Source organism: Siniperca chuatsi, linkage group LG10 (genome assembly GCF_020085105.1).
Source record: "Siniperca chuatsi isolate FFG_IHB_CAS linkage group LG10, ASM2008510v1, whole genome shotgun sequence".
Taxonomy (NCBI): domain Eukaryota; kingdom Metazoa; phylum Chordata; class Actinopteri; order Centrarchiformes; family Sinipercidae; genus Siniperca; species Siniperca chuatsi.
This window is the reverse complement of record NC_058051.1, coordinates 18,832,753-18,850,299: the sequence shown is the minus strand read 5'-3', so window position 1 is coordinate 18,850,299 and position 17,547 is coordinate 18,832,753. Positions and strand designations below refer to the sequence as shown.

General features: G+C 40.9%; 2 protein-coding genes across 2 annotated transcripts in view; both read right to left on the bottom strand.

Annotated features, from left to right (window-relative positions):
* LOC122882805 overlaps positions 1-7,140 on the bottom strand; it is a 37,202-nt gene extending 30,062 nt beyond the window's left edge. Inside the window, exon 1 of the mRNA XM_044210594.1 lies at positions 7,113-7,140. Within this exon, the coding sequence (XP_044066529.1) occupies positions 7,113-7,125 (13 nt within the window). The 5' untranslated portion in view covers positions 7,126-7,140. The remainder of the gene's footprint in view (positions 1-7,112) is intronic.
* LOC122882823 (proline-rich receptor-like protein kinase PERK9) lies at positions 3,802-6,677 on the bottom strand. Its single transcript, XM_044210619.1, has 2 exons — positions 6,647-6,677; positions 3,802-6,036 (listed from the first exon to the last, which is right to left on the bottom strand). The coding sequence occupies exon 2, from the start codon at positions 4,556-4,558 to the stop codon at positions 3,917-3,919; it is 642 nt and encodes a 213-aa protein (XP_044066554.1). The 5' UTR covers positions 4,559-6,036; positions 6,647-6,677; the 3' UTR covers positions 3,802-3,916.
* Positions 7,141-17,547: the final 10,407 nt, after the last annotated feature.

Sequence of the window (17,547 nt, the reverse complement as noted above, 5' to 3'; positions counted from 1 at the left end):
GTGATAGTGAGCTGCTGTAGCAAAAGTGTTTCCCCTCTGCGATCAATAAAGTATTTCTGATTCTGATTCTGATATATAGATAGATAGATGTACTTTATTGATCCCAAATTGGGAAATTATTTTGTTACAGCAGCAAGTTATCCAGACATTGCATGTGAACAGTAAATAAATATGAATATCAACACAAGAGAGAAATATACAGTATATCAATAGAAAACAAACACAACAAATAACAAAATGAAATAAATATAATAATAAAGCTCAATAGACTAAATTAAAAACCTTTGCATACTCTATAAATATAATAAGATATAGATCTATGGAATACACAATATAAAAAATCTATTAGAATACACAAAATATAAACTTAGGATAACATAAGTTACAAGCTAGTCAAAGCAGATCATATGAATGTGTTTTTTAGAAAACAGGGTTGTAATTGGTTGTTGAAGACATCACTCGGTGATAGGAAATAGTAGCATTTGATTGTTTGTATTCTGTACGGGTACCCATTTGACGGTGATTTATCGGAAACCATTGTACCATTGTGGAGCAAACTAAAAAGAATCCAAAACTTTACTTTATTTGGTACTTATTTCATTGTGGGTACTTAATAATTATAATATTTTCTGTCACCTTTTTGCTGTAAGGAAAACCGATAGGAATGTGATAAGGTGTATGGCTGCAACTAAAGATTAATTTAGATCGTTTGGTCCAAAAAATGTCAGAAAATGCTGAAAAATGCCCATCACAGCTTCCCAAAGCCTAAGGTGACTTCTTCAAATGTCTTGTTTCGTGCGACCAATCCAAATCGGTTTGTCAAGTTTGAGAAAATAACCACGATGATGTCAGTATCTCGAGAGACTGCATTATGCCACTGACATGGATTACAGTATAGATGATTTGCCTTTTGCCTCCCAGCAGCTCAAAAAGCATAATCTTTGTTTCCTGTTTGGCATTTAATCTGAAAGATCTACAGGAACTGTTGAAAAGAAGGAGCCAAAATTCCCGTGCCTATTTCTCATTAACTTTTACAGAGGCATCAAGATTTCCTCCAGACTGTCAGAGTTGGTAACACTCAACTTCACACCACTGCTAAAAAAAATAGAAGACGACTTGCTTCGATGGCTCAACCTTCCAATCTCCATAATTGGCAGGATAGCGGCAATAAAAATGACAATTTTACCAAAAATCAATTATTTATTCTCAATGATTCCAATCCACCCCACACTCACCTGGTTTAAATCGCTAGACTCCATTATCACTCACTTCTACTGGAAAAATAAAACACCAAGGATAAAACTCGCTACACTACAAAAAAACAAGGCTCAAGGAGGACTAGAAGCACCAAATTTTCATTACTACTCAATGGCTAACCGACTCTAATACATATACAAATGGATCCACCCCACCAAATCCGATATTATATGGCTAGATATAGAACAGTCACTATGCAAAGAATTAAATATAGCTGACATACCATTCCTTTCTAAATCAATCAAACACCACACATGTTTCAACGCTGTAACAATAACTTCCACTCTGACAGGTGGAAATTTCACCAAATCACAAATTCTATACTAGCTTCATCTAACCTCACCCCACTGTGGAACAATCCTGACTTCATAAGCAATAAAAAAATACTGAACTTCCGCACATGGGCTGAAAAAGGTATCACTCACATTAAACATATTTTCAAATCCAACACATTAACAACATTTCCGCAGTTGGCCCAGGAGTTCGGCATCAGGAGCAATGAATTTTTAAAATACCTACAAATTCTGTTCTGGTTAAAATAAAAATCAGAGCCACAAACTTAGAACTTCCACTTGCAATATCAGACTTGGTTAACATTCCATCCCGAAAGAAACTTCTCTCTAAAATATACAAAATCATTTAAAATCAACTTCAGACCATATACTTGCCAACAATAAAATGGGAAAATGATCTCTCAATAGCTCCTGATGCCAACTTCTGGACCCAAATTTGCAAAAACATCTATCTTATGTCCAAAAATGCTAATCTTCAATTAATACAATACAAAACACTTCACAGAACACATTACACGGGCAATAGATTAGCTAAAATGGGTTTTACATCAGAAATTTGCACACATTGCAGTCAGAAATCCACAGATACATACATCCATGCAACCTGTCACTGCACTCCCATCAAACAGTTTTGGGAAGAGGTCACACAGACACTATCCACTTTAGTGGGCTGCCACATCCCACTATCGCCCTCTCTCTGCTTGCTAGGGGACCTCACAATAATTACTGATAAATCTATAAACTTTAAAATTCTCCTAATAGCTCTAACCATTGCCAAGAAAACTATCCTCATGAACTGGAAAACTCGCAACAACATACACATTAACCACTGGAAAAATCTCCTTACTGACTTCAGTACATTTGAATATACATCTCCCTCCTATAATTATTCATCTGAAACCGACCTCTGTCATCCAACACTTTCTGACCTCTTACAACTCTGAATCCCTTCTCTATCCTCAACTCCAACTCCTTCCACCTTATAATCAAATAATCAAACCACAGATATTACTACATTGCTGTTATTGTTGTCATCATTGTCATTATTTTCATACTTTCATTAATGTTAATGTTATGATTGCTATTATTATTTGTTATTATCATTGTCATTATTGTTTTATTTATTGTTGCTCTTATCACTCTTATCATTGCCATTGTCATCATCATTGTCATCATCAACAGCATCATCATCATCATCATTATTATTATTATTATTGCTATTTTGGAATAACTAACCTGGTTGTCAATACCACTATATTTAAACCATTGGATTATTTCCAATCCCCTAATCTTCTCATGTGTTTTTAATGCACCACAACGTAGAAGAGAAAAATATATATATATACATACATTGAAAAACCTCACAAACACTCAGGCACGGGAGACAGGCGAGAAGTGGTTCACTGGGACAGCAGCTCTGTCCCAGGTTGGCACACTTGCACAATGTCCCCTTTCTTTTAATGCACCTTAGACACTACACATAACATACAAAAAAAAAAAAAGAATAGGAGAACATAGGTACCAAAAAGATGCATTCATTGAGAGTGGTGTGACAATGGTAATCATTACATCGGACAAAAAAAAAACTTAACTAATGCAACAATAGTGATGGTGGGTGAGTGATGGTAATGGTGATGACAATAGTAATAAATGGGCATATACACACACACACACACACTTATACATTTTTATTTCACTTCTGGAATTATGGAACTACTAGATTGTTGGTCACTGCACTATTATAGTCTGTACATCTGTCTGTCTGTCAATAAAAATAAATAAATAAATAAATAAAACTTTTACAGAGGAGCAAAAGAAAGCATCCTGACTGGAAACATCACAAACTGGCATGGGATGTGCACGGCCCAGTTAATGCCTGCAGCACCCGTTGCCATTAGATCAACACCAGCTTTTATTTGAAAGTCTGTGGATAATTTAACTTTCATTGTCACTCTTAATCACAGCCAGCAATTACCATTTAAAACATATTATATGCAAAAGTGAAACTTGTTGTCATCCAGCAATAAGGATGTCTCTGGCAGTGATGACGAGTTCTGGCTGCCTTGTACTCAGAGCTTGTACAAACTGTTAAGTGCCCCACCCTTTACCAACACACACAACCACACGCACACAAATGTATTACACATTACTGCTTGAGTATCAAGATGGGAAATATGAACTTGTTTTATACCTATAATAAAAGGTATGTAAAGTGTTTACTTTGGTTTTATTACTTTTATTAGGTGCTTTACGGCAAACCAGTCTTTGCTTAATTTGGATGGTGATTACCTTAAGACACAGCTGTATCTATCTGAAAACATGTCGCACCACTGACGTGGTGGTCCTCCTCCACCACCGGGAGCGGGTTAATCCAGTTGGACAGCTGGGGTTTGGGCATGTGCGGAGCTGGGAACTTTGGGTGGACGACTCGGAGCTGGGACATGTGTGGAGTTGGGAGCCTCGGGCGGACGACCCAGAGCCGGGACAGGTGTGGAGTTGGGAGCCTCGGGCGGACGACCCGGAGCCTGGGCAGGTGTGGAGCAGGGAGCCTCGGACGGCCGACCAGGTACCTGGTCCTGGGTGTTACGGAGGATCTCGGATGGACGACCTAGTAGCAGAAACAGGGTGGAGCTGAGGAACCCAGGTGGACGACCCGGGGACTGGACTGGCGCGGAGCTGAAGACCCCAGGTGAATGACCCGGGGACTGGCCTGGCGAGGAGCTGGGGAACACGGGCGGAACAGCCCGTGGACTGGACAGGTGCGGAGCAGGGGACCCCGGGCGGATGGCCCGGGTCTTGACAGGTTCGGAGCTGATCTCATGTGGTCTGTGATAAGGTTCAACCCCATCGGGGGGCCTGGTGGAATCCCGGTGGTACAGATGGAGTGTCACAGGAGACCGGCAGCTAAGACGAAGGCTGGGACCCTGGGGGAATGAAGGGGGAAGGCCCTGGAAGCCTTTGGCGATGGCGGGGACCCTCTGGAGGCCTGCGACGAAGGCGGGAGCCATCTGGAGGCCTGTGAACCAGATCAAGGGCCGGCGATGGGACTGCAGGACAGGGAGCTGGTGACGCAACAGCAGGAACCGGCGACGGGACTGCAGGATAGGGAGCCGGGGTCGGGGCCGCAGGACCAGGAGCCGGCGACGGGATGACCGGCAGTGGAGCGGGCCAGACCAGTGATGTCTGGGAGTCCGGAACCCGCCATTCCGGAGGAGGGGACGGCTGCGATCCAGCCGGGGAAGGAGGCGACTGCAATCCAGCAGGGAGGCTGGGAGCAAGGAGCGGCTGTGGTCTGGCAGAGAGTTTGGGATCGGGGAGCTGTGGCAATCTGGTAGGGAGTGATGGCTACTGCGATCCAGCAGGGAGTGATGGTGCTGGAGCTTGGGACAGCCGCGGCGTTGGAACTGGGGACATCTGCGGCGCTGAAACTGGAGAGGGCAGTGCAGCAGGCGAGCAGCGGGGAAGCGGAGAAGGAGAGTAGCTGGGAGACCGGCGAGCAGCTGGGCGGTGGCGCTGGCGAGCAGCTGGGCGGCGGAGCTTCGGTGCAGGCAAGTAGTGGGTTGATAGCCTGAATATTGGTCGGTAGAGGTGCAGGCTGAGGACTGGCTGCTGAATTAACGACTGGGGGGCCAAACTCCTTCCAGAGGAGTGTTGTGAACTTGCCAAACGAGTGGATGATAGCCTCATCTCGTAACCATAAGGATCCTGCCCAGTTAAGTTAAACTAAGAAGGCTACTTTGGATATCTTGGTGGGAAACTGGTGTGGATACATCCAGAAGACCAGGCAACTCCGCACCAAAAATTCCTCGCAGTCTTCTGCCGCGCCAGAGAAGGTCCCTGGTTGGGTCATCACGCTAGTAGCCAGAGGTGGTGAAGGATTGCGAGGAAATATCTTTTGACGTTATCTTCCAGATCCGGGAAGGGGTCATCGGGGCTCAGGGCTGTCATCCTTTCGGCAGGTCCGACCTTCTGTTACTGAACAGACAGGCAGGGGACACCGAGATGGACACAGAATGTTCTTTTATTTAGATGACAGCCCGAGAGTATTAGTTTATAGTTAGGGAAGTCCGTAGGAGGGAAGATTCACTGGAGACAGGAGATTGAGGGAGACTGAAGATCGCTGGAGATGGGAGATCATCGCTGGAGACGAGAGAAGATCGCTGGAGACGAGAGAAGATCGCTGGAGACGGGAGAAGATCGCTGGAGACGGGAGAAGATCGCTGGAGACGGGAGATCGAGGTGTTATGCCAAGTGGCATGGAGAGTCCTGGTCGCAAACGAGGTCGGACCCAGACTGAAGTGCAGGGCTTTTATACAGGCTGTGATTGTGAGCTAATGGGGAGCATGAGTGTGATTTGGAGCAGGTGTGGGTGATTAGTGGATTGTGGAGCCTGGCGTATCCGTGACATAAGGTGACTTCTTCAAATGTCTTGTTTCGTGCGACCAACCCAAATATGTTCTGTGGCTCTACAGGCGGTTTGTCAAGTCTGAGAAAATAACCATGATGATATCAGAAGATCATTGGTACCAACCTACCAAGCGTCAGTGATATCAGTGAGGTGAGGTGTCTGCTACCAGAGAACAGCTTCTTCCTTCAGGTTGTGAGACTGCTTAATTTATCCTCAGCACTTCACCATGTAAAATAGTTTTATTTCCATGACTTATTATTTATTCACTCATCTACTGTATATAATTGTTGTATATAATGTTTGTTTTGTGAGAAGCAAAAAGGGGACTACAACTCAAATCACGTTATACATTCCTGTGTTGTATAATGATAAATAAATCTACCTTGTACCTTTTAATTGGCAGGAGCTCAACACTGAAATGAGAACAGTAGTTTTGTTAAGAAGAGAAATGTATATATTATGCATTATGCTTTTTCATATGAACCACTGCACACATTGTTTTAATTTTCTGCCATCATTAGGGACCAGCCTTTAATTGTTAATGCCTGCAGCACCCGTTGCCATTAGATCAATACCAGGTTTTATTTGACAGTCTGTGGATAATTTTACTTTCATTGTCACTCTTAATCACCAGCAATTACCATTTAAAACATATTATATGTAAAAGTGAAACTTGTGTATCACTCACCCAATTGTCGTCCAGCAATATGCACACAAAGGATGTCTCTGGCAGTGATAGTTCTAGCTGCCTTGTACTCGGAGCTTGTACAAACTGTCCTGCTAAGTGCCCCACCCTTTACCAACACACACAACCACACACACAAATTTATTACACATTACTGCATGAGTATCCTGCTGCGAGACGGGAAATATGAACTTGTATTATACTAGAGATAATATTATGTGCTTTACTGCAAACCAGTCTTTGCTTAATTTAGATGGTGATTACCTTAAGACACATAGCTGTATCTATCTGAAAACATGTCGCAAGAAAACCACTGTTATGCCCATGCAAGGCCCCCCATCTTCCAGCAATGAACAAATTGCCACAGCCAATAGGCAGGAAAGCTTTAAGTAAGTGTATCCTTAACGGCCTGGCAGTTGATGCTCAAGTAGACAAGTCAGCATAATAGATAGGCTAGTAGGCTACTTACCTGATCCTGACATCTGCTAGATTTCTGAGCTCATGGAGGACAAACAACAAAAGTTAATGTTCCCTTCCTTGTAAGTCCATCACCCCTGGAAATGCCGCTGATAGGTTTTAATGTGGTGGAAGTGGTGAGTCAGGGAAAACCCGAGAGACTAGCCCCCACCGTAACTTGACTGCTACGTAGAGCCATGTCCATCCCTGATGACAGCACAGACTATTGTACACTTTGTACAGACCAAAAAAACAGTTGTACTATAGGGACGATTGAGAATAGGACACAAAAATAAAGTAATTCCTGCAGGTACTATAACCTAGGTGAAGTGTATGGTGCCACCTCAGCTCGTCCTGTTATAGTTTGAGGTTTAGTCACTTCCTGTTTTATTTTGTAGGATTCTCCTCCCCTTGTGTATCTTGTGGTTTTGCTTCCTGTCTTTGTTTGCTTTCCCTCCAGTTTTGATTGTTGGCCCCTCCTTGATTGTTTGCACCTGTGTCTCGTTGTCTCACCTCCCTTAGTGTATTTAGTCCAGGTCAAGGGGCCCCATGTCATTCCATGGCATGATTTGCGTAACATCCTCGAAGTTTGAATTTAAAGTCAACAAAGGGAAATCTGTCTGGAAGTGAAAAAAGATGAGGAAAAAAGAAGTGGCGCAGATAATGACTATTAAAACAGTAAATAACAGAATGCTGTTATTTAGTCTAGCCTTAACTAATGGGGGAGACACTTGAATAACTAGCTGAAATGTGACAGGGAGAGTTGTTAGAGTGATAAACTGACAAACACCCTTGGGCGTTTGCTAAATATCCTAAACAGTCCACTAGCTGTTAAATAAATAGATGAAGTGTTGGCACAGGAGGACAGTATCCCACTCTCCGGGCAGCCCACTGTCATGTTCATATGAGCAACTTGTGAACTTTTGATGTGAGGACATACTGTAATGGAAGCATTTGCACAAGGCCATAAATAGCATTTGCAAAATCAGTGCTTTGTGTGTTGATGAGCACTGGCCTTATGTGGGCTATTTACAATGTGACAATGTTATTTTGTTATTTATTTAGGTTTTTATTGTTCATTTTTTTAATGTTCTATATATTTACTATATATTTTGAAAATGTTGCTAATATGAACATTTAAAAAGTTTAGATTTCATACATTTTTCATTAGTGTCAGAAATAACAATGTTGATGAACGCTGGTTGGAGGGGCCCCCTGGGAATTTTTGCCTAGGGCCCCAACAGAGTCTAGAATTGCCAATGCTTAGAAGCGGTGCAGTCCCTCAAGGTCAAAACCCCCTGGGCAGTTGGTGATGTGCGGTGGATTTTGGGTTTCCTCAGTTATTACCGCAGCTACATCCAGGATTTTTCACGCATTGCAAAACCAGTGTGAGCTCCTCCAAGTTAAACCTGGTGTGTCACTTGTGCAGCCCCACCAAGTAAAGACCAGGGGCCCCTTAGCTGTCCTCCAAGAACCCTGTGTGGTGGACCAAAGTACCAGGGAGTACTGGAGCAACTCACTGGCAGGCTCACTAATCCTCCGGTTCTGGCTTACCCAGACGTCAGCCTACCTTAAAGAGGAGTTGGCCAAAGCTCAAAGGAAAGATCAAGCAGTAGGAGAGATCATGAAACTAAAGGAGACCAATGCAGTACTATCCAGCAATGCACGGCAGACAGTGAACAGAGCAGCAAGGAATTGTACTTAAACGATGGACTTCTGTACAGACAAGTAGTCCTCCCCTTCACATATAATGGGGCACATAGCTGCAGAGCAACTACTGTCTTTAGCTAGGATAGAGGTTTTACTGGCTGTATATGAAAAAGGAAGATTAGGAGTATGTTACAATGAAATGTCCATGTATAAAACAAAAGACACCTGTTGGACATGTTCACGCCCCAATGGGCACAATCACTTCAAACTCACCGTTTGGACCTTGTGTGCATAGGTTACCTAAATCTTGAACCCAGCCGGGGTGAATATGGATATATCCGGACATATATAGCTGGACAGCAGCATGCCGCATCTTTGAGTATTTCATTGTACACTTTGGATATCCTGGCAAGTTACATCATGGCCAGGGTCGGGAGTTCGAAAATGAGCTCTTCAGGACTCTACAGGAGAAATCTGGAGTTAGACTACTCGAGAACGACGCCATATCATCCTCTAGGAAATCCTACTGAGAAGTTTAAAAGAACCCTTTTTGCAGGTGCTTAGGATGCTCACTGGAAAGAAAAACAGTGATGAAAAGACCCTGAGCCTTTAGTCCCTAGGTAAGAAGAGAGCTTTTCATTCACCTCTGTAGCAGACACATCCAGTGAGGTTAGAAGGTCAGCTAGAGTATACACTACACCATTGTTGTATTGAATATTTGTATTATGTGTGGAGGTTTCTAAGAAGATAAAGGATTTAAACGTCAGGAGCCATTTCTATTTTTGTCAGGGAGCATGTGGCGCACAACAATGTGTGGTCACGTTATGTGATTTAACCACATATTTTCTTTATAGTTTTCATGTGTATATTGTTGTATAACAGCCGTGTTTATTTCTTTTAGTGTAAATTCATGTTGGGAGTTGAATCCCGATTTTTGAGACGGCTTGGTGTGGCCTGCAGCTGGCTCTCCTCTTCAGGCTGGCAGAAGCAAGGGAAGGAAGCACACTACCTGTTGCACTACCTGTTGCAGCTGTCTCATTATTTCCCTGTTCTTTACAGGTTAGTAGCTGTTAAATAATTTTGGTACAGTGTACACGCAAATGCCTTCCTGTGTTCTTTTCTTCAGGATGTGTACTTAGCTTATTGTATCCAGGTATGAATGTCGTTGTACAATGTAGAGTTTTATGTGCATAGTTGTATTTTACCTCACTTTTTATATATTTTTTAAATATTTTGTTTATATAGTTGTTTTCTATGTAGTTTATCTCACCTTTTTACATTGTCATATATTTTGTTAATGTTGTTATTGTTTTATTTTGTGTACAGCCCCTTGAGACATACTTTGTAATATCAGGCTATAATAAACTTTTACGTGGTTTGACTTACCTTCAGTTTTGAGTGTTGTAGAGTAGTGTGGTCATACTGCCACAACTAAAGCCCTACAAGGTAGCTTCGCCCACAGAATGTGCTGTTGGTGTGTATTTTAGTTCTGTATTATTTTGAAGTTACCCTGTGATTTTTACAGCACAGTTTAACTCTGTTTGCACCTCTGACATTCAAAGACAGATCATTATGCCATGTTGTACTTTAAGACTTGTACTTTATCTGTTTGTTGATTAATAAAGAACAAATCTTATAGTACGACTATCCCTGTGTTTTTAGTCTAGTTTATACTATCAGTTCACAAAGAAAAATTACCAATATGTGGTGCACACTGTGTGCTAATATGCATGCTACAGCACATCGAAAGCCCTAAAAGGCCCACTAAAGGGCTGAATAAAGAGTTTTCCCCACAAGTGATTAAATTCTATCCCCTGAAATTCAGAAAACAGTTTTATTTTGATTCACACATTTTCAGATGTGCAGAAAAATATTTGGACAAAACTACATCACAAGTTCTTTTCACACTTGCTGGATTGACCCTGGTCACGATGAACTATTCCTGGTCCATCAGAGCTTTATTTGAGATTGAATGGGCGATCTGAGAGAGAACTACATATTAGTTAAAAGAATGCCATCATCAGTTAGCACACGATGTAATAGTACTTTAACAGAAAACTAATGTGAAATGCTGTATCTATTTGGCCAGTCTTCCTGCAGCAAGTATCAGGTGTTTCAAAAGTTCACGATCAATAACAGCCACAGCAAGACATTTTACCTAATGCAGATTTTTGACATAATATTTCAACAGTCATTTAAAGTATTTATTAATACTACAGATTATAAGTCTGAAACATTAATGTCAGTAAACTGTTAAGAAACACTTATGTCCATTAAAGTTCTGATAGTATTCTCACATTGTTAACACACTGTCTGCATTGATTTATGTATAATACTGTTTACACACTTCAATGTAAACTTTTGCACCATTGTACTTTTGGCCAACTACACCAAATGGCCACAAGATGACACCGTTGTTCAATTATTTAGGATTCAGTTTGCTTCACAGTAATGATAGTGATCCAATAAAATGTGTTCTGCTGCACCATATGCTCAAAACATTTGTGCTAAACCTGGATGGAAATTTGAAAATCAGAGATGAACACCAATAGAGGGAAACTGACTGTACTGATGAAGGAAAGGGTGTTCTGCATAATCTACTTCTTAGATGTGTTTATTTCATTCAAAGCAACCATTGTATTCTCATAACCAAAATGTGTGTTCAATTTAATAAAAGAAAGCCCTATTGTATTATGAATCAAAAGGCAACACAGAGTCCTGAGAAGCACGGCCGCTCTTGCTGTACAGATCTTGGGAAATTTGGTGATAAGATCTTTCTGTCTAATTAAAAAGACAGAGAAGGTGCTTTTCCCAGGAGCTGTAGCTATTTGCCCAGATCCTCAGGTCCTCTCTCCTACAGTACAATCATGTCAAAGATTTTCTCTACCTATGATGATGAAGTTGTCCAACATTTTAGGATGTGTATCCAGAAGTATTTGTATCTCAAAAAAGGAATATTAGTAATATTATCCAGTAATATTATCATTGGTAGTTGGATGTTTTTTTGGTGTTGTCAGCAGGAGTTTGAGTTGTTGCAATACAGTTGACTAAAGTCTTAAGATAAAAGATGAGTCTATCTCTAGAAATTTTCTCTCCTCCAGTCCTATCCAAAATGAGGACATAATAGCTGTGCCTCTATCAACTGTGAGGAACCAGCTCCAACTTTGTCTTGTGAGAAAATTTGTTTTTGGTTTTGAGGTCATCGATGGAGGTTTTAAGATGCTTTCTGTGTAGACAGATATCACTTTGTTACACTGTAGTTGTTGTAAGGTCAGATAACCTCTGAAGCCTCGGCAACTGACATCGGAATTGTTAAGTGACTAGGCTGAGTGGTTGGTTTTCTTAGCGTCATCAAGACAATTTGACCTTATTTGTGGGCCAAGGTCCTTAATTGAAAAGTAATTTTATAGGGCTTCTTAAAACACAGCAACAACGAGCTCAGAAAATAGAAGACAGTAAGTAAAGGTAAACTGTGATATTTATCTTGATGTGTTTTAATTACTGCTGTGGTTAATGTTTTAAGAATTAAAATGAACTGTCAAGATGGAATTGATTATACTGAGCAGAAATAAAGATAAAACCTTTAGTGTAAATTTAATTTCATGTAAACAGGATTACTGATTAAAAATAATGCATGGAATTACCCTGAATTTAGAGCACTGGTGAATAATCATACTGTAAGAAGTATAAAGTAAGTTGAAGTACTGGGGCCAAATGTATAAACCATACCAACACACGAAAAGGTACTTACGCCATTTTCCACGCAGGTTTCCAAATGTATAAAAATCCACTGCTGGTGAGAATGTGCTGTGCGTACTGGTACACATCTTTCACAGCATGTGTATCATATACCCAGTCTTTTGAGTCCAATTAGTGTGATGCTGGCCCTTTTATATGCTAACCAGGCAATTGGGGGGGGGGGGTTGAAGCCATTTCTAGTGAATTGTGGGAATGGTCAGAAGGCTCCTGCAGGTGTGCACAATTTCAGGATGATTGAGATGTGTGAGGAAAAACCATGTGGCATCTGACGAAAAGACTGCTTATGCATGTTTCCTGTTTTGTGTGTACACAGATTTACACACCTAAATATATGCAGAGTTTTATACATTTTGCCCCTGGTGTTTTTTTGTGATTTATTTTTAATTTTATTGATTTTGCTGTATAAACAAACATACAAATTAGTAAGAAAATCATACAAAACAACTGTAGAAATAAAGACAAGGAAATGAAAAAATATACATACCTACCCACATATACATATGCTCATATAGATTTACACTTACTGTACATATAATACTCAAGTACCCACAAAGCTGCATACAAAGATATCCCACTTTCCATAAACCATAACCTTTCAATATTATATAGTAAATCTCATTTAATTTACCTTCAGTGTAGGCTATAGAGTCCTTCTTGTCCTACGTTCCAGTCCATCAATTCATTACATTACTATACTACAAACCCACCCCCCTCACATACTGATCAACGTCTTTCTCTCATTCAGAATGAGATTTTCTCAAATGAGGCATACTGTAAGTGTCATTTTGACTGTACTTTTACTTTGCTGCATTTTAGAGGTGATATAGTTTTTACTTCAATATCGGACTGCTCTTCTCACTTTAGAGCAAAAGGTTTTACACACAAAACGTGAGCTCATAAAGTTTGATGATTTACTAGTTTAAACTAGCCAGTGGTATACAGATTTATTAGACAACATTCAAATAGTTCTTAGGGGTTAAAGCATGAAGGGGTGAAGCTATGGAGGAACTTTTGGGCGGACTGTACTGACTGGGATGTTTTCAGGACTGCTACCAACAGTCAGGATGAGTTCACAGAGGTTGTGACATCCTTCATCAACTTCTGTGAGGACTGCTGTATACCATCATGCACCAGGGTGAGTTATAACAATGACAGACCCCGGTTCACAGCTAAACTCAGACAGCTAAGGTTGGAAAAGGAAGAAGCGTTCAGGACTGGAGACAGGAACAGGTTTAGGGATCAAAGTACTGGTTTAGCAAGCCGGTGAGGGAAGCTAAATGACTGTACTCTGAGAAACTCCAACACTAGTTCTCAGCCAATGACTCTGCTTCTGTCTGGAAGGGGCTCAGACAGATCACCAACTACAAACCAAAAGCCCCTCACTCCATTAACAACTTACGCCTGGCCAACCAACTGAATGAGTTCTACTGTTGCTTTGGGAGACAATGGGACAGTCCTGACACAAGCCTCCATGACTCCATCTACCAGCTCCAGCCCACCAGCTCCACCTCCCCCACCTCAGCAGGGGCCTGGGCTTCTTCACAACTGCCCACCCCAGAGGCTCCCCCCTCCCCTTCTGCAACAACAACTCTGTCCATCCTGGAGAGGGATATCAACAGGGGAAAGCAGCTGGGCCACCCTGAAGCACTGCGCTGATCAGCTGTCTACAATGTTCACAGACATCTTCAACACCTCACTAGAGACATGCCATGTGCCAGCCTGCTTCAAAGGCTCCACCATCATCCCCTTCCCCAAAAAACCAAGGACCACAGGACTACACGACTACAGACCCGTTGCCCTGACCTCTGTGGTAATGAAGTCTTTTGAGCGCCTTGTGTTGTCCCACCTCAAGGCCATCACAGACCCACTTCTGGGCCTCCTGCAGTTTGCCTACAGAGTCAACAGGTCTGTAAACATGGTCCTCCACTTCATCCTCTAGCACCTGGAGTCTTTAGGAACCTGCGCCAGGATCCTGTTTTTGGATTTCAGCTCCGCCTTCAACATCATCCTGGCTCTGCTGCAGGACAAGCTTTCCCAGCTGAGTGTGCCTAACCAGCTCCCTCACCAAGAAAGCCCAGCAGAGGATGTACTTCCTGCGGCAGCTGAAGAAATTCAACCTGCCAAAGACAATGACGGTGCACTTCTACACCACCATCATTGAGTCTATCCTCACCCCCTCCATCACCATCTGGTATGCTGCTGCAACTGCCAAGGACAAGGGCAGACTACTGTAATTTATATGTACATATTCTTTATTATTTTCTGTTATTTTATTTTCTAATATCTTAATGTCAGTTTTACATTTATGATTCTTGACCTGCAGTACTTGCTTTATCTTTCTATATATTTGGTTGTGATCTAATAATGTTTATTGTTTTGCACCAAAATACCAAAGCAAATTTCTTGTATGTGTAAACCTACTTGGCAATAAAGCTAATTCTGATTCTTCCCTGTAAAATAAGTCACAATCAGTACTTTTATTTGAGTACATTTTCTGGCAAATACTTCTATATATTTACATTAGAGGACTTTTAATGGAGTACTGTGGTTGTTGGATTTGACTACTTCTTCCAACTCTGAGGGCTGTGTACTCTAAAAAAACAAATTCAAGGACTCATAGCCACAGCATGTGGGTAATGAAGGATTTCTCCATCGTAATGCTACTGTTCCCTTACTGCCTGAGCCCCAGTAATCAGCCTAAAAACCAGCAAAGTCTGGCTGCTTTTGTTCACTCAATGGTACTTTTATCAACACGTGAGGGAGGAGAAAGAAAAGCCTCTTGGCCTGCAAGGCTGTGAATCCCTTCCCCCCAGTTTGCATTAGTAATTATTATAGATATTTGGAATTCTTTAAAGTCTTTAGCCATTGAGTGCATGCTGTTTAGGGAAATTGTCAATGTGATTGACAGGAGGCCCACATACAACTTAAATGCTTTAAGCTGCCTCCTCTGACTATTAAAGCCAAGTATTCGTTTAGTTTGGAGCCCCTCAGTGAAGCAGACCATTACTAGACTCATACAGCTTAATGCTCAAGACTGCTCAGATTTCAAATTTCAAATGAACCATCGCCTTATAACATGACATGAAAAGGTGTAAGAGGGAGAAGTACGAAAAGTTGCATCTTCTTGTCCACATACACTCCATGGGATTCATGTGGTGAGCAATGGTGTATTCACTGAAGCAGCGTCTTTCCACCAGTGTTGGAAGAAGTATTCAGATCTATTACTTGAGGTAAAAGATACATTTGAGGGGTCGTAAAAGGATATGATTGAGGAGATGATTTCTTTTTTATTTCCTTTTTTGTGAAATATTAGATAATTTTACCTAGTTGAGCCTTTGACAGTTATATACATGAAATGATCTGACAATTTTAGAGGGGAAATGTGTCTTTGGTGAGACGTCTAACAACTCAAAGACATCTGAAATGTGACAAGGTGCCCAAAGTAGACACTATTTTGTAAAGGGGCACAAGCTAAACAGATTAGAATCCACTGCTTTAATCTTTAACAATGCATTATATTTTAGAAACCCATCATATGGTTTTTAGGTAAAATCTTAAACTGAAAAATAACTAGTAACTATAGCTGTAAAATAAATGTTGTGGATTAAAAAGTACAATATTTCCCTCTGAATTGTGGTGGAGTATAAAGTAACATGACCTAGAAAAACTCAAAATTGTACTTAAGTTAATTGCATTTAGTTATTTTCTACTGTTGAAACAGTTCCATCATCACAACATCCTGCAAAAACAGGATATTGTTTTTTTGCTGCTAAATAATTTGTCAGCCAACAGTACTTTAATGTCTTTGCATTCAAATTTACACCAAAATTATCAGTAAGTAATAATACAAATTGATTGAAAACGAACCATTAACATCTTTCCAGAGAGAAGGACAGTCCCACACTACATGCCTAAGTGCCAAGAGCTCTTGGGAACACAAATCACAATTTTATATAGCATGTCAAGCATTTATTGGTGATTTGAAAGTTTGGATGAGTTAAAGATATTTCCCCAAATTGTCTTCCTGTCAATGGTTTCCTCTCCCACTACCAGGTAATTTCCCCAACTTTTTCTAGTATTAAATTGAGTATAATTTGTTGTTTGAAGCCAAGAATACATCTTGGCATCTTTAATCCTCGTTTAATGACAACATTGCTGAAGTTTGAAGTTTGGCTCTTCATTTGGTTCTCTAATATGACTTTTATTTTGTGTAAAAACTGATAACAGTGACTTTGATCTAGTAGCCCCATTTTGTCTTTCGCAGACCTCAATTCCTGAAATAGAGCACTTTAACATCTTTCTCACCCAAACAATCCAATATAAAGCAATGATTCTGTGTTTATATCATCTGTTAAGTAATGTTGAGGTATCACAGAAAATGCTTTAGACAGAGACAACATAACCTACCACCCCATGGCCTGGATCACATTACTCATCAGCTGTCCGTCATTTGCCTGCAGTGTAAATATTAGCTAAACACGATTAAATGGCAGCTGATATGTAACAGAAGGGTCCCTGTATGACTGACAGGAGATAACGACAGTTTTGACCTGTCACCATCAGACCTCTGCTCTGGACTTCATCCACCACTGTCCAAATGAACAAAGTGCTTTTCTGCCATCAATGAACCATTAACACTAAAGTCATTAGACTATATATTGCAACAGGAAGAACCTTTAAATGTGGTAAAACCATGAAAGTGGGTGGTATAAAGTAAGCCCTATGTTTATGTCAGCCATACCAGACTTCTCCACATCTAAACAAGACCTGCTGGTGAGCTTTGCTTTGTTTCATCCTAAAGCTCTAAAAACTGTCCAAAAAAGTCCAAAAGGGCAGCTTTAGGAAATAAGGAACACTTAGATTTTTGACAATATCTAATAACTTTCATGAGCCTAACAAGTTGCACAACTTTGTCAATCAATAGAAGAAAATCCTTAAATATGTTTTAAAGCATGACAACCTAGAGATATGAGGTTTTTAGCTGACAGCGATGATGGGCTCTCTCCATTAGACAGAGGAGAGGTCTGCAAAATGCGCAC

Excerpts from the sequence above, each read along its gene's own strand:
- LOC122882823 (XM_044210619.1), bottom strand. The coding sequence starts at position 4,558 with ATGGCTCCCGCCTTCGTCGCAGGCCTCCAGAGGGTCCCCGCCATCGCC.